Below are 25,135 nucleotides of genomic sequence, written 5' to 3' on the forward strand. Positions count from 1 at the left end.
CAAAATGTGTCAAGGTAAAAAATGTTTAAAAAATAACACCGGGGATAGTGGTTCTGAGCGGTCTCCTCTCTCCCTGTTCAGGTCCGACCCAATCAGGCCCTTCATCAGTGGCCATGTGGCCAACAGTATGGCTGCTGAGGTTATTGCCCTGCTGCACAGCCTGCTCACAGCTCCCGAGTCCAACACCGCCCAGATCTGGACCAGCACTGCAGAGAAGGTAAAGCACCATCAGAATGCATAAGTTTTGGAGGCAGCTGCAGCCATTTTGAGATCTACTTGCAATGCTAGATCCATGTAATTCTAAGAATATACTGTATATGAAGGTCATAGTGATAACACATGGATTTAACGCTGCTGATGACTGTGCCAGGTGCTGTCCAGAGCACTGATGTTCATCCCACAGCTGGGGAAGTATGCTGAGAGCATCCTGGAGAACGGTAGCAGCAGCAGCAGGAAGCTGGCCAAACTCCAGGCCATCGGCAGGCAGGCTGTGGCGGCACTCTGCGCCCTCGGAGGCTTCAAGGAGACCATCAAGATCGGCTCAGAGGTCCAGGTGGGTTAGGAGATGAGCAGAAGTTGATAGATCCATTAGAAGACTTAGCAATACAAATTGTACCTGTCTCTGAAATTCACATGCCAACATTCACATGCCAACAACACTATACCAGGCCAATAATGCTGTGGGCAGAAAGATCTATAGTAGTGAATGGTCTATCAGTGAATGTTTCTCTTCATGGTCCCTCTGCTTCCTCAGGTGGTGGGTAAAGGAGTGCTGGACAGCGTGGGCCTGGTCATGTCCATCAATGAGCAGGAAGGCCTCGCCACAGTAAAGTTCCCTTCCTGCGAGTACAGGAAGGCCTGCAAGGCCTCCGACATCCTGACAGTGCCCATCTCCCGCCTCTGCACTCCCCGCTCTGAGGTAAGGACAGGGAAGGTTAGAGAAGTCACACATGCAACTAACACATGCAACTAACACATGCAACTAACACATACAGCTAACACGTGTAACTAACCTATACAACTAACACATGCAACTAACACATGCAACTAACACATGCAACTAACACATGCAACTAACACATGCAACTAACACATGCAACTAACACATACAGCTAACACGTGTAACTAACCTATACAACTAACCTATACAACTAACACATGTAACTAACACATGCAACTAACACATGCAACTAACACATACAGCTAACACGTGTAACTAACCTATACAACTAACCTATACAACTAACACATGTAACTAACACATGCAACTAACACATGCAACTAACACATGCAACTAACACATGTAACTAACACATGCAACTAACACATGTAACTAACACATACAACTAACACATGTAACTAACACATACAGCTAACACATGTAACTAACCTATACAACTAACACATGTAACTAACACATACAACTAACACATACAACTAACACATACAACTAACACATACAACTAACACATACAACTAACACATACAACTAACACATACAACTAACACATGTAACGAACACATACAACTAACACATACAACTAACACATACAACTAACACATGTAACTAACACATACAACTAACACATGTAACTAACACATACAGCTAACACATGTAACTAACCTATACAACTAACACATGTAACTAACACATACAACTAACACATACAACTAACACATACAACTAACACATGTAACGGACACATACAACTAACACATACAACTAACACATACAACTAACACATACAACTAACACATGCAACTAACACATACAACTAACACATACAACTAACACATACAACTAACACATACAACTAACACATGTAACTAACACATACAACTAACACATGTAACTAACACATGTAACTAACACATACAACTAACACATGTAACTAACACATACAACTAACACATGTAACTAACACATACAACTAACACATGTAACTAACACATACAACTAACACATGTAACTAACACATACAACTAACACATGTAACTAACACATACAACTAACACATGTAACTAACACATGTAACTAACACATGTAACTAACACATACAACTAACACATGTAACTAACACATACAACTAACACATGTAACTAACACATACAACTAACACATACAACTAACACATGTAACTAACACATGCAACTAACACATGTAACTAACACATGCAACTAACACATGCAACTAACACAACTAACACATACAACTAACACATGTAACTAACACATACAACTAACACATACAACTAACACATACAACTAACACATGTAACGAACACATACAACTAACACATACAACTAACACATACAACTAACACATACAACTAACACATACAACTAACACATGTAACTAACACATACAGCAACTAACACATGTAACTAACACATACAACTAACACATGCAACTAACACATACAACTAACACATACAACTAACACATACAACTAACACATACAACTAACACATGCAACTAACACATGCAACTAACACATACAACTAACACATACAACTAACACATGTAACTAACACATACAACTAACACATACAACTAACACATGTAACTAACACATACAACTAACACATGTAACTAACACATACAACTAACACATGTAACTAACCTATACAACTAACACATGTAACTAACACATACAACTAACACATACAACTAACACATACAACTAACACATACAACTAACACATACAACTAACACATACAACTAACACATACAACTAACACATGTAACTAACCTATACAACTAACACATACAACTAACACATACAACTAACACATACAACTAACACATGTAACTAACACATACAACTAACACATGTAACTAACACATAACACACAACTAACACATGTAACTAACACATACAACTAACACATGCAACTAACACATACAACTAACACATGCAACTAACACATGCAACTAACACATACAACTAACACATACAATTAACTAACACATGCAACTAACACATACAACTAACACATGCAACTAACACATGTAACTAACACATGCAACTAACACATGCAACTAACACATGCAACTAACACATACAACTAACACATGCAACTAACACATACAACTAACACATACAACTAACACATGTAACTAACACATGCAACTAACACATACAACTAACACATGTAACTAACATACATAACAACTAACACATGTAACTAACACATGCAACTAACACATGTAACTAACACATGCAACTAACACATGCAACTAACACATGCAACTAACACATACAATTAACATGCAACTAACACATGCAACTAACACATAACTAACACATACAATTAACACATGCAACTAACACATGTAACTAACACATGCAACTAACACATACAACTAACACATGTAACTAACACATACAACTAACACATGTAACTAACACATGTAACTAACACATGTAACTAACACATACAACTAAACATGTAACTAACACATACAACTAAATACAATAACACATACAACTAACACATACAACTAACACATACAACTAACACATGTAACTAACACATACAACTAACACATACAACTAACACATACAACAACATACAACTAACACATGTAACTAACACATACAACTAACACATGTAAACTAACACATACAACTAACACATGTAACTAACACATACAACTAACACATGTAACTAACACATACAACTAACACATGTAACTAACACATACAACTAACACATGTAACTAACACATACAACTAACACATACAACTAACACATGTAACTAACACATGCAACTAACACATGTAACTAACACATGCAACTAACACATGCAACTAACACATGCAACTAACACATGTAACTAACACATGCAACTAACACATGCAACTAACACATACAATTAACACATGCAACTAACACATGCAACTAACACATGCAACTAACACATACAATTAACACATGCAACTAACACATGTAACTAACACATGCAACTAACACATACAACTAACACATGTAACTAACACATGCAACTAACACATACAACTAACACATACAACTAACACATGCAACTAACACATGTAACTAACACGTGTAACTAACACATACAACTAACATGTGTAACTAATACATGTAACTAACACATGCAACTAACACATACAACTTACACATGTAACTAACACATACAACTAACACGTGTAACTAACACATGTAACTAACACATGCAACTAACACATACAACAATCACGTGTAACTAACACATGTAACTAACACATGTAACTAACACATGCAACTAACACATACAACTAACACATGCAACTAACACATACAACTAACACATGTAACTAACACGTGCAACTAACACATGCAACTAACACATACAACTAACACATGTAACTAACACATACAACTAACACATGTAACTAACCTATACAACTAACACATACAACTAACACATGTAACTAACCTATACAACTAACACATGTAACTAACACATGCAACTAACACATGCAACTAACACATACAACTAACACATACAACTAACACATGTAACTAACACATACAACTAACACATGCAACTAACACATACAACTAACACATACAACTAACACATGTAACTAACCTATACAACTAACACATACAACTAACACATACAACTAACACATACAACTAACACATGTAACTAACCTATACAACTAACACATACAACTAACACGTGTAACTAACACATACAACTAACACATGTAAATCGACTGGAATTGATGCAAGTGCACATAAGGCTTTAATGCATGATGGCAGTAGACTCATTTAATGTTCTCTTCTCATCAATGTCCCACTCCCCCTCTCTCTCCCAGGCGCTGCCCCTCTACAAGCTGTCTATCACAGAGAAGGTGGTGCAGGCGGTACAGTCCATGCTCCTGCCACAGGAGGGTAGTCTGTCCATCCACACCTCCCTCCCCGCCTCAGGAGATGGCTCTAGTCCTGTCATGGCCGCTGTCCGCCTGCTGGCTGAAATCAGGACCAGGTAAGGGATCACTAAGGAGGAAATTACCTCGGTCAAGATGTTTTGCTGCTCCTCCAAGTGTGTGTCTGCACCTGTATGTCATACATTTGTTTTGCTTAGTTAGTGTGCAGGTTTAAATGTGTCTGTTGTGTTTGGCACCCAGGGCATGTCTGGTAATGGCCCAGCTCCTGGAGGACAGCTCGTTCTGTGAAGAGTTCATTCAGCAGTGTCCTGCTGCTGTGGAGGTGCTTAACCTAGTGGCCCAGGAGTGCAGTCCTGGTGAGTGACCACCCACTGTCACCCAGTAGCATAGTGCTCAATGATGACACAACTTCTACAATGCAGCATGACTGTACTTTTACTGGCCATATTTTCTCTATGACCGTAGTATTGATTCTGCTGTGTTGTGCAGGGGAGCGTCTGGGCATGGTCGAGGCACAGTGTGAGCGAGTGAGGATGCTGTACCGAGACTGCGCTCGACCGCCACCCCCTCCCCTCCAGACAGACAGGTGCCAGGTGGGTGTCGCTGTACTCATTGATCTACTGATCGAATAACTGACACAAAACCATACTAGGATTTTTTGAGGGATGAAGGGATTCAGTTTAAAGTTTGTGGAGCCTTGTAACGCTCTCTGCTCCGGTCTATATCTCTCCCTAAGCCCAAGGAGATTACATGGAGTCCAACCAGGGTGTTCCCTCCAGTGCGTGCCTGCATGTTCTCATCTCGCCTTACCTCCGTCACCTTCCTGGCCGACCCCAGCGCTGGAGGAGGCCTGCCCAGGGGAACCTTCATCTATGCCACCTCACCTGTACCTGTTCAGGTAGGCACCCCTACACTTACTGGATGTCTTGGGAATGGCACATGCTAGGTTTTATATTAATGATAATTCAGTTTTGCATGCTTATGAAGCAGGCTAACTCATTTGGAATCTTTAAATTCCTCTCCCTCTTTTTCCTGTAGGCTCCTTCCTTTTACTGGGAAATAGAGATTGTCTCCTATGGAGACTCGGAAGACGACAGCGGCCCTATTGTGTCTTTTGGCTTTGCCACAGAGGCGGAGAAGAGAGACGGAGCATGGACCAACCCTGTTGGCACCTGCCTCTTTCACAAGTATATGCTCCTATGGCTTTGACATATGTAATCTCTGTGAGGTTTCCCACTGCCCTGTCTGAGATTGAGTGCTGTCTCTGTGTTTCTCCCTTTCAGTAATGGCAGGGCTGTGCACTATAATGGCTCCAGTCTGCTGCAGTGGAAGAGTGTGAGGCTGGACGTAGCCCTACTTCCTGGTGAGATGGGAAACAATCCTCTCATCTAGTTTCATAATATCACCTACCTCCTATTTTTGACTGTTTTTGCTTATGGAACCCATGTGTATTGCATATTTATAACATTTTGGTGAAACATCTGATTTTGAACTGTATCTTGGATGGTGACCATTCTCTTCCTGCTTACAGGGGATGTGGCGGGCATTGGCTGGGAGCGCTCTGAGGACACCCCTCCACCCCCTGGCCAGGTCTCTAAAGGGCGGGTCTACTTCACCTACTGCGGCCACCGCCTCAGCCCCTTCCTGGAGGATGTAGCAGGGGGCATGTGGCCTCTGGTGCACATTCAGAAGAAGGTGGGTAAAACAAGATAACAAGTTAAAGAAGATAAAGCCTAATTAATGCAGCTTGTATGTCATCATGGTGTGTTTTGCATTTTGTTTAGAACACAAAGATTCGTGCCAACTTTGGTTGCCGGGCATTTGCGTACGCAGAGGGCCAAGCACACCGCAATGCTGCTGACTTTTGTGTTGACCTGGCAGAGGAAATCAGTGCCAACTTCGAGGCCCTCCCATTCGCCATGGCATCCGACAGTGACAATGATGCGGGTGCTAGTGTGGCATCTGACTCTGGATCCCACGGACCTCCCTGTCGGATCGCCGCGGTAGCAGTTGCCCAGCAACGTATGTTCCTTTCACTTTCCCCTTTCACCAAATGCATGTGTTTCAGTTACTTTCCGGTCGCATAACCTAAAATGTGTTGTTTTATTTCAAGGCCCAGTGCAGTCAAAAATGTGATTTTCCTGTGTTTAAATATATTGTCACACTGAGGTTAAATAATACTGTGAAATTGTGTAAATGATTTTGATCCTTTTAGTGTAAGAGCTGTTTGAAAATACTGTCTGAAATGTCTGCCTGTTTTGGTGGGATGGAGTATTGGCCTTCCTAGTGACATCATTAGGCGGTAAATTAGTTAATATACCAACAAGATAGAGTTCCAAACCACTCTGCCAATAACAGCAACTTTTCAGTGTTCTCCTCCCCACTCCCAGACAGTCCTAGCAAAATTATTCCTTGAAATGTTTGACCATTTTAATTGAAAACAATCACAGTAAGGTACTTAAATGTTCCCCAGAAATGATTTGATATCGAAAACAGATGCATTGGTCCTTTTAACCTGGTGTGATTTCAGTCCTCGGTTGCGTTTGCTGTTTGGTCGACCCCACCCCACCCCGCCACTCACCCTCACTGTCTGGTCTGTGTATATGTCTCCCAGTTGGTAGCGTTTGCTGTTTGGTCAACCCCACCCCGCCCCGCAGCCCTAACCCTCACCCTCACACCCTCACTGTCTGGTCTGTGTATATGTCTCCCAGTTGGTAGCGTTTGCTGTTTGGTCAACCCCACCCCGCCCCACCCCACCCCGCCACTCACCCTCACTGTCTGGTCTGTGTATATGTCTCCCAGCTGGTAGCGTTTGCTGTTTGGTCAACCCCACCCCGCCCCGCAGCCCTAACCCTCACTGTCTGGTCTGTGTATATGTCTCCCAGCTGGTAGCGTTTGCTGTTTGGTCAACCCCACCCCGCCCAGCCCTAACCCTCACTGTCTGGTCTGTGTATATGTCTCCCAACCCTCAGCCCTAACCCTCACCCTCACTGTCTGGTCTGTGTATATGTCTCCCAGCTGGTAGCGTTTGCTGTTTGGTCAACCCCACCCCGCCCAGCAGCCCTAACCCTCACCCTCACCCTCACTGTCTGGTCTGTGTATATGTCTCCCAGCTGGTAGCGTTTGCTGTTTGGTCGACCCCACCCCACCCCACCCCACCCCACCCCAGCCCCACCCCACCCACGCAGCCCTAACCCTCACCCTCACTGTCTGGTCTGTGTATATGTCTCCCAGTTGGTAGCGTTTGCTGTTTGGTCAACCCCACCCCACCCCAGCAGCCCTAACCCTCACCCTCACTGTCTGGTCTGTGTATATGTCTCCCAGTTGGTAGCGTTTGCTGTTTGGTCGACCCCACCCCACCCCGCCCCACCCCACCCCACCCCGCAGCCCTAACCCTCACCCTCACTGTCTGGTCTGTGTATATGTCTCCCAGTTGGTTGCGTTTGCTGTTTGGTCACCCCACCCCACCCCACCCCGCAGCCCTAATCCTCACCCTCACTGTCTGGTCTGTGTATATGTCTCCCAGTTGGTAGCATTTGTAAGAACTGGCTTTGTTGTTTGTCCTCCCCTGTCGAGACAGAGTACAACAGTGACTCGTCGTGCCTCTACAAGGTAGAGCTGAGCTACGAGAACCTGGTCACCTCAGGGCCTGAAGCACACCCCCCGCCTATCGCTGACGACGAGAGTGATGACGAAGATGATGACGATGTTCCCAGGGTGAGTTGAATATCTTTCTGGTGCTTATTGTTCTGAGAAGAGCCTTCAAATAACACATTCACTTTTTGGTATCCTGGATTTTCACTGTTGGCATGAATGTACTGTTTCACCCACCCAGGAGGACCACTATGCCCTGCTGGTGAAGGCCTGGGAGACCAAGGTGTTCCCCACCATCCGCCGTCGCTTCCGCAATGAGGCAGAGAGGAAGTCCGGTCTGGACCAGATCAAGGGAGCACTGCAGCTGGGTGAGGATTTATGTTCAGTCTCTCGTTTCTGCTCCTCTGCTCTTTGAGCAGCTTGGGACACTCACACTCAGCTGAAAACCAGGTGGTAAGAGGTGGTCAACCCTGTAGCTCTGTTTAAAGAGCAGCTCCCCATTGACTCCACTGTTTGACATTTTTGAAGGGATGCTTTTTGACGTTTGTTCTTTGTGGTGTTTTTATTGCTTGAAATGTTGTTCAGGCATGGTTGACATAGCCCGGCAGACAGTGGAGTTCCTGTATGAAGAGAACGGGGGTATCCCCCGGGACCTCTACCTCCCCACCATCGAGGACATCAAGGATGAGGCCAACAAGTTCACCATCGATAAAGTCCGCAAAGGTACCCTGCACTTGCACCCACCACCATGGCAGAGACCTCGGTTATTGAACTGTTATTGTTTTCATCACCTTTGACCCTCACTGTAAATACATTATTACACACAGGAGTTTTCCTGATAGGTGATTTAACAATTACTGAAGCACTATTTTCTTTTAAGAATTTTTTGTAATGATCATTATGAACATATAGGCTGTAGTGTTACCCGGCTTTGCCCTTACTTATACAGTAGTTTCCTCGTCTCAGGTTTGACCGTGGTCATCCGCTGTCCAGACAGCAACAACACCAACAGCACCACAGGCGGAACAGCCCTGCCCAAGTTTGCCATCCGAGGAATGTTGAAAACCTTCGGCCTGCACGGAGTGGTTCTGGACGTGGACTCAGTGAGTGTGGAACACTTCACTTCAGTTGTCATAGAAACAAAGCGAAAATAAGTTAAGCTTTGTCTCTTGTTATTTACTGTGTGTGTCTGTGTTTTCAGGTGAATGAGCTGGTACAGGTAGAGACGTACCTGCGCAGTGAGGGGGTGCTGGTGAGGTACTGGTATCCCATTGAAATGCTGGAGCGTCCCCCTGTTGGGTCCCGCCGTACTGCTGCCAATGGCCTTGTTAATCTCGACAGCAGTAACATCCAGATCCATAGGTAACTAACACACACACACACACACACACACACTGAAATAACACACTGCTATGAACTGTAAATCATCCCCCGTGGCCTGCTGTGTTTCAGGGAGCTTCTGCGCTGTGAGAGTGCCCTGGCTCGGCTTTACTGCCGCATGGCGCTACTCAACATCTTTGCCCCCAAGAGCCCCCACACCTTCACCCGCCTCCTCCACATCCCAGCCATTAGAGACATCACTTTGGAACACCTGCAGCTGCTGTCCAATCAGCTGCTGGCTCCGCCTCTGCCTGGTGAGCAGACTCTCTCTGGATGACATGATGATCCACGGAAAATAATGGGTTAAATAGAAGTTAGAAAATGGACTAGACTGAAATAACACATGGATTTTTAGGTGTACAATTGAATGAATGGAGTGATTTGGAGTCTGCTTTTAAGAATCCGAGTGTAGACTGGACAAGCATCCACTACCGTCTCTAACATTTAGATTCCAAAATTCCAAACAGTCCCTTTACAAGTCAAAATGTTGAATATATACCTGTTGTCCACTGATTTTGTCCTGCTGCCGGTGGAAATTTATGACAAAATATCCACAGGAAATATTATTGAACCGACTTCAAAACGCAGGTCTCTGTGTGTGGCTATCACGATTTGTTGTCACCTAAGGCATGTGACATTCTGGCTTGTAAGAAATCTTTCAACATTTTTGCAGTGCTTTATTTCAGACTGTGTTACCCGAGCTGGTATCACAGACTGATTTATTAGGCAACCTTTCCATGATCTTTGTGCTGAGTGTTCTCTGTTTGTCCTGCAGATGGCACCATCAGCTCCAGCTCCATCCTGATGGCCCAGTCTCTACTCCACAATCTGGAGGGCCAGAGCTGTTCTCCCACAGAACTGTTTTACCAGGGCAACGCACAGCCCATCCGGGAGTGGCTCACCGTGGCCATCACCCGCGCCCTGCACCAGGGGGAGGAGAGCCTGTTGGAGCTCACCAAGCAGATCTGTTGCTTCCTACAGGTCTGCACAGGGTTAACTAATGACCCGAGTCTGTCTGAATGTATATTTCCCCAGGGATGGAGATCTTTTGTTTTAATATGGTTCATCTTTATTTCCCTTGTTCCATTATGTAGATTGCACCAGAGCAGTTCACTTCAGAGGACTTCCCAGTATCAGAGTCAAAGGTCAGCATGGATGTCAACTTCCCGGGTGCTGCCTTCGTGATCGTCTCCTGCAAAGAGAGCCAACTAGGCTGCCGCAAAGAGTGAGCTAATTTAACATACTTTTTTGTTTCCAATCACCTTTATCTAATTTTAACCCATGACCCTTGACCATCCTAGATGTCTTACAGTGCCCCCATTTTCTGCCTCTCTCACGTTTCCTCTCTTCCCCACTAGCTCCTCCCTGTACAAAGCCCCATGGGCGCGGGTTATGGTTTATGGCCTTGGTCACAAGGTGCGCAGGAACGGCCAGCTCAACCTGATGGAGGCGGTGTGCTACCCTCTGGATGCTTCACCCTCCAACACAGGCCTCACCCCCCCTCCCACTACCAACCAGTTCCCCACTGTCATCATCCCCACCGACAAAGTGCACATCAAACTGGGTGAGTGCTTGATCTCCCCTAGTCCTGGCTTACAGTAATAACTCTTTTCAGCATATATATGTTAATTATGTTTCTCTCTGTTTCAAATTATTAGCATGTATTGATAATAGCTTGGTTTGTTTCACTGTCTCTCTCTCAGGGGTGTCGCCCCCTCCTGGTGTGGTGCTGGTGCTGCACTCCCTGCCACTGGAGTTCCCCCTGGCTATGGCATTTGCTGAGCAGCTGCTGACGTGGAAGCTAGGGGAGAATAATGAGCACTCTGAGGAGGAGCTGGACACTGTGCCCTCGTCTGTGCTGCTGCAGGTGGTGGAGCTGCTGGGTAGGTGCTACACTTTCGTAAAATCTTTGAAATGTCTGCCTCCATGGCGATCCATGAGGTGTCCAACGTCTACATCTTTTACATAACCTTCAGTCACTCGTTGTATGGGACTGATATCGCATCCTGTTTTGTGCTGACAAGTTGGTCACTATTTTCTAAGAGTTTCTGTTCCCTCTCTCTTCCTGTCTGTGACGTTCTAGGTGGGCTGTTATGGACCACAGATCTGGCCCCCTGCGTCAAGGAACTCTCCTTCCATCTGCTTGCTGAGCTCTTCCGTAAGATCCACCACCTGGAGCAGCGGAAAAGCCCTGCAGGCCTGTCCAGCTCCATCGCTCTGTTGCTTAACCCCTGCCTGGCCGTGCTCATGGCCCTGCAGACAGAGCTCCGCAAGCTGTATGACCGGGAGACCCAGGGCTGGGTGACTGCAGGGGCCGGAGCAGGGGGCTCCTCCTCTGGTGGCGGTGGCCTGGCCCTGGGGACTGAGCAGAGCAGATTCTCCACCTACTTCCACGCCCTGATGGAGGTGTGCCTGGCTATAGCTGAGGTCACCATCCCCCTCAACATGGGGTGCTCAGGAGTGGGAGCCCTGTCCTCCACCAGTGCCCCTAATCTCAGCGACTCCTCTTCATCCTCCTCCTCCTCCCCAGGCCAGACCCCCCAGAGCCCCAGCCTGCTCTCCAAGCGTAAGAAGGTGAAGATGAAGAGGGAGCGTGCGGCAGCAGCAGTGGCCGCAGTGGCCTCAGGGAAGAGGGGTTCTGCTGGAGGGGCTCGTCTGTCAGAGAGCGACAGCGCCCTGCTCAACATGGCCGGTAGTAAACCTGAGGACATGCTGTGGTTCCACCGTGGCCTCACCCTGCTCATGATCCTCCGTCACCTGGCCAACAAGGACCCCCAGGGGCTGAGTGTGACAAGTGATGCTGTGACGGACGCCTGCCAGGCCCTGGTGGGACCTACCGCTCACAGCCGTCTGCTGGTGCTCTCTGGCATCCCCACCCACCTGGAGGAGGCTGTAGTGCGCAGCGCCATCCGCAGAGCCTGCCATGCCCACGGGGGTCTCTTCAAGGACGAGATCTTCATCCCCCTGCAGGAGGAAGAACCTAAAAAGCCCAAGGCAGGAGCCGGAGTGTCCACCCCCCTGGACGGCAAAGCAGCCCCCGAGCCTGGGCGCCCCTTCCCCAGCAACGAGAGCCCAGACAGCTCCAGCTGCTTGACTCCAGCCATGAGTGTCTCGGCCTCAGCCTCCACCAGCCAGACCTCCATCTGCAGCTCCTCTCAGGGGGGCGTGTCCCGTACCGCCAGTGAGCTCTCTGTGGACCAGGAGCTGCTGGCTGCCCCACTTCTCACCCCTGTGGCTGCAGCCTCGACCGTACCCTCCCCACAGCAAGTGCCCCTGGATCCCCACACGGTGTCCAGCCAGGAGAGCCTGGATATCTCCCTGTGCAGCACGGGGAGCCTGGGCAGTCTTGGCAGCCTGGGGGAACCTCTGGACAATGCAGAAACAGCCTCTGTGTCAGACGGGGGCTCCATGTACACCGTCACTTCTCTGGACAGCAACTCCATCTTGGCCCGGCCCATCAAGGGCTATGCTGTCATAGAGGTGGGTCACAAGTGCATTTTACAAAGAACTTGATATATTGATATTGTTGATTTATATATATTTTTTGCTTTGATGGAGACAGACTTGCATGTCCTTCATCTGTTTTGCACATCCTGAATGTAGGTTCGCGCCCGAGCCAAAGTGGAAAAGATCCGCGCTAGTCTCTTCAACAGCAGCGACTTGATTGGCTTATCCAGCCTGGAGGGTGAGGAGGAGCTGATGGAACTGACCAATGAGGAGATCCTCACAGCCTCCAGCGTCAACCCAAGCCTGTTTGACACACAGGGTAGCTCCGCCCTTGAGGACTACTTCCTGAACAAGTCTCTCAGAGGTAAGTAGTTTATGGCTCAATCATCTGTACTCTATCAATACAGATAAAAGTCCTACATCTGGATGGGTCTTAATCTTTTCTCCTATGTTCCCAGGGGACAAGTTGGTTCCAAGTGCACGAGACGTGCTGATGGACATCTTCAAGAGTTGTGTACACTCAGAGCAGATGCTCAGCCTCACACCAGCCAAGCCTGTCAAAGTGTCAGACATCTACTTGAGCAAGGAGCAGATCAACTCCCAGACTACTGGAAACCTCCTCCACGTCTTCTTCACTAATGTACGGCCGCCTAAGAAGGTGCTGGAGGACCAACTGACGCAGGTTGGTACACCCCCCCCCACCATGAGTGTTTGAAGACAACAAAATAGATATATGCTTAATTGACCCTGCCTCATCCACATGATTTTACACACACACACACACACACACACACACACACACACACACACACACTCATCTATATGCATCTGCAGCCATGTTTGTCTGAGCAGTGTTATATGTTCCACAGATTCTGCGTAAATATGGCACCCCCAAGCCCAACAAGAACAAATACAGCAAGGCGGGTAAGGAACAGCACGCAGTCAAGGTGGTGAGCACCAAGAGACCCATCACCAAACCACCCAGCAAGGAGAAGTCTGTGCTCAACAGCGTCAGGTGAGTTTTGTCCTTCACCACACACACAATGCCACCCTGAACACCATTTTCTGAAATAGTTTCCACTCCCACCTGTAATTATGGAAAGTGGTGGGTTTCAAAATTACACTCCCCCTAAGAGCCTTCGCTTATGCTTCCCACGCTGAAATGTGTTACTTAAATAGCGAGTCTTACGAATTCAATTCTCATGTTAAGAAACAAAAAAATAGCAATAAAAACTGTTCTCTGTGGATTCTTTATCCACTTACAGAAGGAAAATGGAGAGTGATTAAATGTTGCTTAATCATCAAATCAAGCCTCGTTCAGTATACTGTTATTTCAGCCATGACAATCGTCAGTACTCATTTGGACAGACATTTTCCATTGGCCCCTGTTCCTGACCTTTTTCCATGTCTCTGTCAGGACTGCACTGAGTGAGAAGAAGACTCTACTGAAGCCCAAGTCCCCTGAGAAATCCAGGCCTGATGAGAAGGACACAGAGAAATCTCCTGCCAAGAAGCCTGAAGGTACTGACCACTCTGTACCCTCTCATGTTACCCATCTGTCTAGCCAATATCTCTCTGGAGCTGAGGAACAGTTCCCTCCAGTTAGAATGTAGATGACTAGATGGAAACTGAGAGCATAAAGTCCATGCATCTGTGAGTCTGTTAATGTATTTCTACATGTATTGTCTCCTCCCTCACCCCTCTCACGTAGTCCCAGAGGAGAAGTACTTGACTCTGGAGGGCTTCCATAAGTTTGCTGTGGACCGGGCCAAGCAGGACATCCGTAGCGTGTGGAGGGCCATTCTGGCCTGCGGTTACGACCTTCACTTTGAAAGGTGAGCCTGGCGACCCGCCCCCCTCCAGGCCCTGCAGTCAGCCTTCACATTCCGATTGTGGAAAGGAACACACATGACTGGAGCATGTTGTAAACAGTTGGAGCATGGAACACACTGTGATTGTTACGTCAACACACATCACACATTTACACATGATGTACTCTAAGAAATGATGTCACGTGTAATCATCTGAATCACATACTATACTGCACTGTACAGTACATGTAATCTCTGTAATTAGAGAATGCCAGCTGGTGCCAGATTAAGCCATATTATACACAGATGTAGGATCTTGATTTGAGCCAGGAAATGTGGATTATAATTCATTTACATTTTTGTAAGGGTTGATACATTTTTCGTTAGGGCAAATCAAGTCTGACATTTTAAAGTGGAAATTACAAACTTCAGAAGCCTTTTAAACATCAAATATACTACACGTTTTCCTGCTGTGCAGGAAATCTCAGCAACAATAGTGATCAAATTAAGATCCTACATCTGCATTAAGAGGATCTGTTCATATGTAGTGGTTAACCACTAGGTTGTATTCCCTCTCCTCTGGTTTTCCAGATGTACCTGTATAGACACGCGGCATGCCCAAAAGGCCTGTAGGAGGTGGAGCCTGGAGATGGACGTAGCGTTGGTTCAGTACATCAACAGGCTGTGTGGTCACCTGGCCATCACACCTGCCAGGCTGCACCCCCATGAGGCCTACCTGGAGCCCAGTGACGTCGCTGACCCACGCGTGGCCTGTCTTCTCAGTATGTGACCTGCTCACTGACATACCACGTCATTAGTTTACATACACAGTCTATTATTACACGTGTTTGTGTGGTATTGGACATCAGTAATCATGAGTGTAAGCGCGTGTTAGTGAGTGGGTGGGAATGTGTATTTGCGTATATGTGTTGCTGTGTTCACATTTCCCCTGTGTGTGTGTAGATGTGCCTGTGGAGAGCCTGCGTCTGCGCTTTGCTCTCCTGCAGTCTCTCAACAACACCCTGGAGAGTTTCTTCCTGCCCCTGGTGGAGCTGAGACAAACACACACCTACCAGAACAGCATCGCAGCACTGCTCTCTGGGGCCAAAGGTGACACACACACAAAAATAACATATCAGAACTGCTCTGTCAGGTCAATGGCACACAGCAACAGTGTGCTGTATGGATCATTAAGGAGTGGTGTGTCAGGGAATTGGCTGGTTGTTAAATCGTTTAAGCTGTAGGTGGGGCATATGAATAGTATTAAAACAGTCTTGCTGACCTACTCATTCTACCTCCGCCCTATCTCTATGCAGGCCTGGTGTTCTATGATAACAAAGTGATAGTGATGAACCAGGTGTTGAACGCCACAGTACAGCGGACTGCAGACCACGCTGCCCCTGAGATCACACTGGACCCTCTGGAGATTGTTGGAGGTGAGCTCACAGGACAAGCCCAGAGCCCTGTTTTACGTTCATTCGCGTTATGCCCTCTACGTTGAGTGTTGATGGTGTGTGTTCCTCCAGGAGAGATCCGTTCCTCAGAGAACACCTACTTCTGCCAGGCGGCACGCCAGCTAGCCTGTGTGCCCTCGTCCCAGCTGTGTGTGAAGCTGGCCAGCGGAGGAGACCCCACCTATGCCTTCAACATCCGCTTCACTGGAGAGGAGGTCCACGGCACCAGTTAGTATCAACCTTCTTCTCCCACCTTTGTCCTATAGGAATGAACTCTGTTTGATAAGACTGAAACACTGTCTAAGTTGACCCCTGACTTCTGTGACTTCCCCAGGTGGCTCCTTTCGTCACTTCCTGTGGCAGGTGTGTAAGGAACTCCAGAGCTCCGCCCTCTCCCTGCTGCTCCCCTGCCCCAGTGCAGCAGCCAACCGCAACAAGGTACAGTGACCCCCCCAACCCCCATCTGCCTTCACCGCAACAAGGTACAGTGACCCCCCCCAACCCCATCTGCCTTCCCTGGTTGCAGCACCATTTTAACACCAGGAACGATGATAATGTCTCAATAGTTAGTGCACATATGTATTAATCCTACTCCCCACAGTATATACTTAAGCAGTAAGGCCCGAGGAGGTGTGGTATATGGCCAATATACCACAGCTAAGGGCTGTTCTAAGGCACAACGCATCGCCGGAATGGATACAGCCCTTAGCCGTGGTATATTGGCCATATATCACAAACCCCTGAGGTGCCTTATTGCTATTAGAAACTGGTTACCAATGTAATTAGAGCAGTAAAAATACATGTTTTGTCATACTCATGGTATAGGGTCTGATATATCATGGTTGTCAGCCAATCAGCATTCAGGGCTCGAACCACCCAGTTTATAATAGGAGTGTAAACCGTGTCTGGATTGCAAACCAGTTGGGCACTACATGGCCAGTGATCACTGTATCACTGATAGGCTAGAATACTCTCTAACTTGATTGTGGTGCTTCTGTGCTGTTTTGTTCCAAAGGGGAAGTATATTCTGACGCCCTGTCCGATCAGCTATGCGGAGGAGCAGCTGCTGCAGTTCTTTGGCCAGCTGTTGGGCATTGCCATCCGGGCAGATGTGCCCCTGCCCCTGGACCTGCTGGGCTCCTTCTGGAAGAGCCTGGTGGGTGAGCCTCTGGACCCAGAGCAGGACCTGCAGGAGGCCGACCTGCTCACATACAACTACGTCAAGAAGTTTGAGGGTGTAAGAGAGTCATTTAGACATGCATATTGGTCATGTTTCTGGAGAAGTTGAGGTGATTTTGATAATGAAAGGAGGAACTGACTTACTCCCTGACTCCCTGGAAGTTTTGAAAGCTCTGACCAGAAACGAACCCATCAAAAAACTGATGATGCTGTATGCAGATGTTCCATGGTTCGGCCAATAGCTAGCTTATTGACCAGTCCCTTTCTACTGTAAACTCCATACAGTCACTACTGACTTCTGCTTTCTACAGTTCAAACCCAGACTGTAGTTTCACCATACAACTTCCCACCCTTGTTCCCAAAGAACAGTGTTCCATTGACCTCTACCTGACCCTTTCCCTCTGCAACCCAGGTGAGTGACGAGGACGATCTGGAGGCCCTGTGTGCAGAGATCTCGACCCAGCACCACTCAGGAGAGAGTCCTGACTCCCCCAGCCAGCCCTGCTGCACCTTCACCTACATCACTATGACTGGAGAGGAGGTGGACCTGTGCCAGGGGGGGCACAACCTTGGTGTCAGGTACAGTGACATTCTGTCTCTATGGCCCTGGGACTTGTTTAGTTCGTATGGGTCTTTGTTGATGTTCTCTAATGCGATTCCCTTTAGCTGTCAGTTTTTCTCTTCAAATAATTTTGTCCTTTCAGCACAGTAATTTCTGACTTTCACAGAATGTGCTATCTCTGTTTAACCCCTCTATCCCTCTACACTGTCTGTCCTGTGTGTGTGTGTTTGTAGCTGGCAGAATAAGGATGTGTATGCGCGAGCAGTGCGGGGCCTGCGCCTGAGGGAGCTGCAGAATGTGGAGTGTATGACAGCGGTGCGTGCAGGCCTGGGCTCCATCATTCCCCTGCAGCTCCTCACCATGCTCAGCCCCCTGGAGGTGGAGCTACGAACCTGTGGCCTGCCCTACATCAACCTGGATTTTCTCAAGGTAGCTAACCTAACGTAGCAGGCGTAAAAACGCCTTAGCAGAGTCCCCACATCCGTTTTTCAGGGGAAACGGAAGTTAGATTGAAAATACTGTATCCCTGAAAACCGAAAATATCCGCTTTCTTCCAACCCCGCAGAGAGTGCGAGGTAGCTAATACATATACCATACCCTCCCTGCCACCTCACGCTTACTGTACACATCCCCTTCTGAAACCCTAGGACACTCACACCTACTGTACACATCCCCACCTGAAACCCTAGGACACTCACACCTACTGTACACATCCCCATCTGAAACACTAGGACTCTCACACCTACTGTACACATCCCCTTCTGAAACCCTAGGACACTCACAGCTACTGTACACATCCCCTTCTGAAACCCTAGGACACTCACAGCTACTGTACACATCCCCTTCTGAAACCCTAGGACACTCTCACCTACTGTACACATCCCCTTCTGAAACCCTAGGACACTCTCACCTACTGTACACATCCCCTTCTGAAACACTAGGACACTCACACCTACTGTATACATCCCCTTCCAAAACCCTAGGACACTCACACCTACTGTACACATCCCCTTCTGAAACACTAGGACACTCACAGCTACTGTACACAATCCCTTCTGAAACCCTAGGACTCTCACACCTACTGTACACATCCCCTTCTGAAACCCTAGGACACTCTCACCTACTGTACACATCCCCTTCTGAAACCCTAGGACACTCTCACCTACTGTACACATCCCCTTCTGAAACCCTAGGACACTCACACCTACTGTACACATCCCCTTCTGAAACCCCAGGACACTCTCACCTACTGTACACATCCCCTTCTGAAACCCTAGGACACTCTCACCTACTGTACACATCCCCTTCTGAAACCCTGTACACATCCCCTTCTGAAACCCTAGGACACTCACACCTACTGTACACATCCCCTTCTGAAACCCTAGGACACTCACACCTACTGTACACATCCCCATCTGAAAACCTAGGACACTCTCACCTACTGTACACATCCCCTTCTGAAACCCTAGGACTCTCACACCTACTATACACATCCCCTTCTGAAACCCTACGACACACACACCTTCAATCATCACTCCACCATCCTCATCCACCACTAAGAAGTAAGAGTTATTGTATAGAGTAATGAGAAGATAATATTTTTGGTGGGCAGTAATAGTGAATGTCTTTGCCTAGAAGAGTCCCATAATTGTCCCTGTTTTGCATGAACCCCTGTTACCTCTCTCTCTGTAGGCCCACACCATGTATCAGGTGGGTCTGATGGAGACCGACCAGCACATTGAGTTCTTCTGGATGGCGCTGGAGGTTTTCACTCAGGAGGAGCTCTGCAAGTTCATCAAGTTTTCCTGCAACCAGGAGCGCGTCCCCTTCACCTGCCCCTGCAAGGACGGGGGCCCGGACACCGCCCACGTACCTCCCTACCCCATGAAGATCGCCCCTCCGGACGGGGGAGCAGGTAAGTGCCTGGAAAAGTCAGTGGTGTGTGTCTTAGGAGATTGTAGTGGGACAACAGACACACGAGTCAAAGCCACACGGGTTACTAAGTGCTTGATGTCCTCTGTGCTGTTTGTGCACAAACTCTTGGGAGGATTGTGTTCATCGTCCTTATTAGCTCACACTGTCTTAAAACGTGGGCGGACTTTGAAACAATGATTTTCTATTTTCACCCTTCCTGGATGTATTGTGTGTTAATTAGTAGGGGATGTTCTATGGGGAGAAGATGCAGAGCTGTTATCTTAAAACTGATCACCTCAGACCTTATGATCAAACGCCAAAGAATATTTAGAGTAGACCAAAGTGTCAAAGCTGCTCAAAGGACTTTTTACCCCAACTTTTTATATTTTAGATAGCAACAAAAAAATGTAACCAATGTCAGACTCCAACCGCAACAGTATGAACAGTAAAACTAGATTGATGAGTACAGTAGCTTCCATAGATTAGAGGTTAGGGTCCCTAAACGAGACAGCCTGCTTCTGTTCCAGGCAATAACAATCATACTATGGGCCATTATTGACATGGAGAACATGGAATTGATGGAAAATGACTTTCCAGACTGCACATAATACTCTCAGCAGAACAGAATTTGAACATAGTAGAAGTGCAGTGGCTCTTTCTGCAGATGTTTAATGTTTTAAAGGTTATATTATACATGTAACATTTCCACCTGCAATTAGTGCCAAATGTCAATTACATCCTACTAGTAGTAGCAGAGGAATAGAAACAAGAGTAAAACATATGAATGTTTTACCGTGACTAGCCGATCCGGCTGTTGTATGTACAACTTCACGAGTTCACAATAGCAAAAACATAAGCCATACAAAACTTCTTCACATCTTTGCAACTGATGTTTTTTTTTTCATTAAGATAAAGTAAGAAGCCAGTGTCCTAAAAGAAAACCTCAAATGTAAATATTACATTTCATGTTTTAAGATGATTTTTCTTCATCCAGTATGTTTACCTATTTGTGTGTTTGCCAGGTTCACCAGACTCTCGCTACATCCGGGTGGAGACCTGTATGTTTATGGTGAAGCTGCCCCAGTACAGCTCCCTGGATGTGATGCTGGAGAAGCTGCGCTACTCCATCCACTACCGTGAGGACCCTCTCAGCGGCTAAAGGGACCTGATGGATGGAGTACACCACCTCCATATAAATGCAGCTGCAACACCAACCCTACTATTTATTACCCATACAGTCCCACCCTCTCAACCCCTCTCCTGCCCAACTTTACTTCCACCCTCTCCTGGAGCTACCCACAGAACAGAAGGCCAACCTGCTTTCCAAGAAGACACTGAAGCTTTTCTTTTTTCTACTTGTTTTATGTTTGGCGTTGCTTAATTTCAAAAACATTCTAATCAGGTTGAGCATTTCAGGAGTGTGTTTTGACAATTTTTTTCAGAGCTGAGTTCAACCCCACTTTCCTTGACACTAATGTTGTTATCTCTTCTGTTTTGAAGTGGCAGTGAGCTGACTGATCACTACACACATAGTGGGAGGGACCTGTGACAGGGCACATACCCTTTTTGATTATAGGGAAAGGTACTCTCTCTTCCACCTTATTTCCCCTCACTTTTCTCCCCATCCCTCTTTCAGAGGACTTGGTCTTCTAAGCTTAGTTCTTACTGCTCCCCTCCCACCCTTCCAGAGGGTACTCTTTCTAAGGCATGCCTTTACCACAAGCACCTCCTCCTCAAGAAGGGGAGAGGGAGACTCTGTGTGAAAAGGAAACTCCAAATATTCCTCTGGAATCAAGGCTTGTGTATTGTTTGATGTTTGACATAGAAAAGGAAACTATGTTTTTTTTTACCAGGTCTGCTCTCTGCAGTCAAAACGTTGACAAGCACTCTGTATGGCATTATATAGACTGCTAAAAGACTAAACTAACTATCAGCCTATATATACAGTGAATATGGTTTATTTAAGTCTATAAAGAGGGTATGTATATAAGTCTTGTAAAAAGTCATATTAATCTATTACGTGAGGTTGCAGTTTTGAAACTATCCTAGTAGCCGTGGCAGCAGGGTAAGGTCAGGTACACTGAAGTTGGACTAACAGACTAAAGCTCTACCTGGTTGTCAAGTCTGGCTTTCTGGGTTGCCAGGTCTGCTATACTTGCATTTCAGGTTACGAAACTTGTGTTGCTTTGTGAAATTTGAGGGAGATGTTGTTATCCCAAGCTGCCCTCCCACACTGCTTGTGTGCTACTGAATGTGCGCCGAATCCCCCCGCCAAACACACACAATCCACTCACCAGGGGGTCTAGCCTTTTTATATATTTCCTGTGACGAATGAGCAGTGGTTCTGCTGCTTTTTTGTTTGACCCATAACCAAAATGTTTTAGCTGTGTAAGGACTTCACAGAAGAAAACATGTAAATAGACTTCTACATTATATTTGATGCTTCACTTCAACAATAATTTTTTTGTTTTGTTTTGTTCTGCGCTATTCTTCCAGGGGAAAAATAGGATTATAAAAATGATATATCTAGGATATTCTTTATTGGATATCCAGTTTGTTGGGGTTTTATTTTTTGCCAATTTTGAAATGACTAGTTATATGTCACCTTAATGTCTTGGAACTCAGATGGATTCTACCGCTCATTCTCTTCTACTCAATGGTGAAACATGCTTTCTTGTGTGAGTTAAACAGCTATTTGACTTGGATGGGACCTGAAGAACACAATGAAAGCTACCACTAAATATTTGAGATGGATGTTTGGATTGCTTGCCAAATTAGTTTGGTTTTGTTCTTTTAAAGGGTAAATCGCTGCTAACAAGGACACTCTTTCTGTTCTTACCTCCTTTTGGAGGATTTGAATAGTCCATTAAAACGGACATATTCATACAAAGGGGTGTTGCGGTAAGAAAATGTGTGCTGTACATTTACTTGATATTTATTACAATTATTTATGTTTGCATTAACTTAACTTTTACTGTCTTACCTCTGCACATCAGAAACATAACACAGATCTCTAAAATGGATTATAGAGGGGCAAAGAATAAGATGGCGTTTGAGATTTCTGTGTCACAATAAAACATTTCTTGATGTAAGCGTCTTGTTGTTCACTTATTTCTCTTGTGTTAGTGTCAGGAGACACACTCAGGAAAAACACACGGACTGCCCTATGCGCCCAAGGAGGCTAAGCGGAAGGATTAAGTCACATCAATATTTGATATTTTTTTCTGTTTGAGGGTCAATATCACAAAACGGTACCATTTGAAAAGGAAATATTATACTTGTAGAAAAGCATGTTGGCCAAGCTCCAGCACTTAGAGTTAGACAATTATAAACACATTTTCAGTGAATCAGCCATAAGATATGTCCACCCTGTTACGGACATGCACTTAACTGTCTTTAATGACTTTCATTGGACTATTTTAATCATATTTACATTTTCATAAAGCTTTTGTGTCCCCTTGTCAACCCTGTCCATTTGTTCAGGTCAAATTATAAAGAAATAACAGATTTTGTATACGATGTGTGGTTTTATACAGAACATCATCTAACCTTATCTTTCTAAATTGAGACCGGTATTAATTATATTTTATCCAAGTTTATAATTGTGTGGTGTTGGCTGTGTCTTACTCTAAAATACATGACACAAATTCTTGATATTTGACAATGAAACTGAATTAATTTGAATAAGATGCCAAGGTAACAGGGTGGACCAAGGTATAACAGAGTGGACCGCTATAACGGGACAGAACATGAATTAAACCCTGAATAGACATCTACATAGTAATACATGTAGTAACAACACTGGAACTGCTATTTAGTTACATATTCATTGTGAAAAACAGCTCAAAAATACATTGGCGGTACAAAATCATTGGAATTAGCATTAAAACACATTCCTGTCCCTCTCTTCCTCTCCCTCTCTCTCGCTCCCCCTCTTTCCATATCTCCCCCCTTTCACCCCAAATGCTCTTCCACATACTTCCAGGTGGATTTTTCCATCTGCACAGAGCATCTATTAACAGCCTGTGGCTCTGGCATCAGACAAATGATCTGTCCATCTGAGTACCAACAAATATTTTCCTTTGGACTTGATGCAATTTCACCTTAATGTTATGTTCCTCTACATCCATGATGATACCAGGGTATCCTTCATGGTCATAATTGACAACACACCACTCCTCTACGTGATTAAGTTCAATTGTGCCAGGTCGCCATATGGTGTCATGCTTGTCATGAGATGCAGGGAGCTGGTTAGACGCTGCAGGGTCACCCAGGGTTGCCTCTTTGAGCTGAAAACAAAGACAGTCCAACATGCCACTATCCTTCTTGCACAGACAAGTAATGTCCCCGTATGTTATCTGGCCTGGTGAGACACTGATAACCTGATGAATCTTCATCCTTCCTTTAATGGCATCTAAGACAGGCATCTGAGGTGAGAAGAGAAAGCATATTATAAGATATAATGAGTAACAAACACCTTATACATTTCAATACTCAACCAGCTACTGTACAAGAAAAATGTATGTATGTGTGTATGGGGAGGAAGGAGAGTTACCTCTGATCTTACCTCAACAACATGAATAACATCTCCACAGAGGAGTTGGGGCCCTTTAGGACAGTGTACAGGGCCTGTGCATCTGGGATATCCTTTCCATGGTGCACTGCTCTATCTGCAGATCTCTTGAGGGCCCCTCGACCCCCATCTGGTGCCCCCTTGCTGTGTCTGGCCTCAAAGAAATTCCAGTTGACCTCTTGAAAGCCTTGTTTATGTGGTTATGTGGCAAGTAGGTAGAAGTTTCCTTTTTGCTTGTATTGTGTAGCCGGCCCGTCACTAAAGAAATTAAGCTGAATGACTTCAGGGTACTTCTGCTTCAACATAGCAAGAACCG

At 45.9% G+C, this 25,135-nt stretch overlaps 1 protein-coding gene across 3 annotated transcripts in view; it reads left to right on the plus strand.

The window, feature by feature from the left end:
- Positions 1–23,338, plus strand: part of LOC112262890 (probable E3 ubiquitin-protein ligase HECTD4) — a 73,069-nt gene extending 49,731 nt beyond the window's left edge. For all 3 annotated transcript variants that reach the window (XM_024438720.2, XM_042331569.1, XM_024438722.2), the window contains exons 39-75: positions 82–217; positions 371–553; positions 755–919; positions 4,834–5,003; positions 5,146–5,261; positions 5,395–5,498; positions 5,642–5,803; positions 5,944–6,092; positions 6,189–6,268; positions 6,437–6,600; positions 6,690–6,927; positions 8,486–8,622; positions 8,741–8,867; positions 9,085–9,222; positions 9,466–9,602; positions 9,701–9,861; positions 9,952–10,133; positions 10,655–10,860; positions 10,974–11,104; positions 11,238–11,443; positions 11,583–11,762; positions 11,963–13,359; positions 13,483–13,690; positions 13,785–14,008; positions 14,196–14,341; positions 14,744–14,847; positions 15,038–15,161; positions 15,729–15,919; positions 16,101–16,247; positions 16,454–16,573; positions 16,664–16,819; positions 16,926–17,029; positions 17,607–17,828; positions 18,183–18,349; positions 18,566–18,761; positions 20,025–20,247; positions 21,269–23,338. In XM_024438720.2, coding sequence (XP_024294488.2) covers positions 82–217; positions 371–553; positions 755–919; positions 4,834–5,003; positions 5,146–5,261; positions 5,395–5,498; positions 5,642–5,803; positions 5,944–6,092; positions 6,189–6,268; positions 6,437–6,600; positions 6,690–6,927; positions 8,486–8,622; positions 8,741–8,867; positions 9,085–9,222; positions 9,466–9,602; positions 9,701–9,861; positions 9,952–10,133; positions 10,655–10,860; positions 10,974–11,104; positions 11,238–11,443; positions 11,583–11,762; positions 11,963–13,359; positions 13,483–13,690; positions 13,785–14,008; positions 14,196–14,341; positions 14,744–14,847; positions 15,038–15,161; positions 15,729–15,919; positions 16,101–16,247; positions 16,454–16,573; positions 16,664–16,819; positions 16,926–17,029; positions 17,607–17,828; positions 18,183–18,349; positions 18,566–18,761; positions 20,025–20,247; positions 21,269–21,405 — 7,138 coding nt within the window. In that variant the 3' untranslated portion in view covers positions 21,406–23,338. The remainder of the gene's footprint in view (positions 1–81; positions 218–370; positions 554–754; positions 920–4,833; positions 5,004–5,145; positions 5,262–5,394; positions 5,499–5,641; positions 5,804–5,943; positions 6,093–6,188; positions 6,269–6,436; positions 6,601–6,689; positions 6,928–8,485; positions 8,623–8,740; positions 8,868–9,084; positions 9,223–9,465; positions 9,603–9,700; positions 9,862–9,951; positions 10,134–10,654; positions 10,861–10,973; positions 11,105–11,237; positions 11,444–11,582; positions 11,763–11,962; positions 13,360–13,482; positions 13,691–13,784; positions 14,009–14,195; positions 14,342–14,743; positions 14,848–15,037; positions 15,162–15,728; positions 15,920–16,100; positions 16,248–16,453; positions 16,574–16,663; positions 16,820–16,925; positions 17,030–17,606; positions 17,829–18,182; positions 18,350–18,565; positions 18,762–20,024; positions 20,248–21,268) is intronic.
- Positions 23,339–25,135: the final 1,797 nt, after the last annotated feature.

Source organism: Oncorhynchus tshawytscha, linkage group LG12, assembly GCF_018296145.1.
Source record: "Oncorhynchus tshawytscha isolate Ot180627B linkage group LG12, Otsh_v2.0, whole genome shotgun sequence".
NCBI classification, from domain to species: Eukaryota; Metazoa; Chordata; class Actinopteri; order Salmoniformes; family Salmonidae; genus Oncorhynchus; species Oncorhynchus tshawytscha.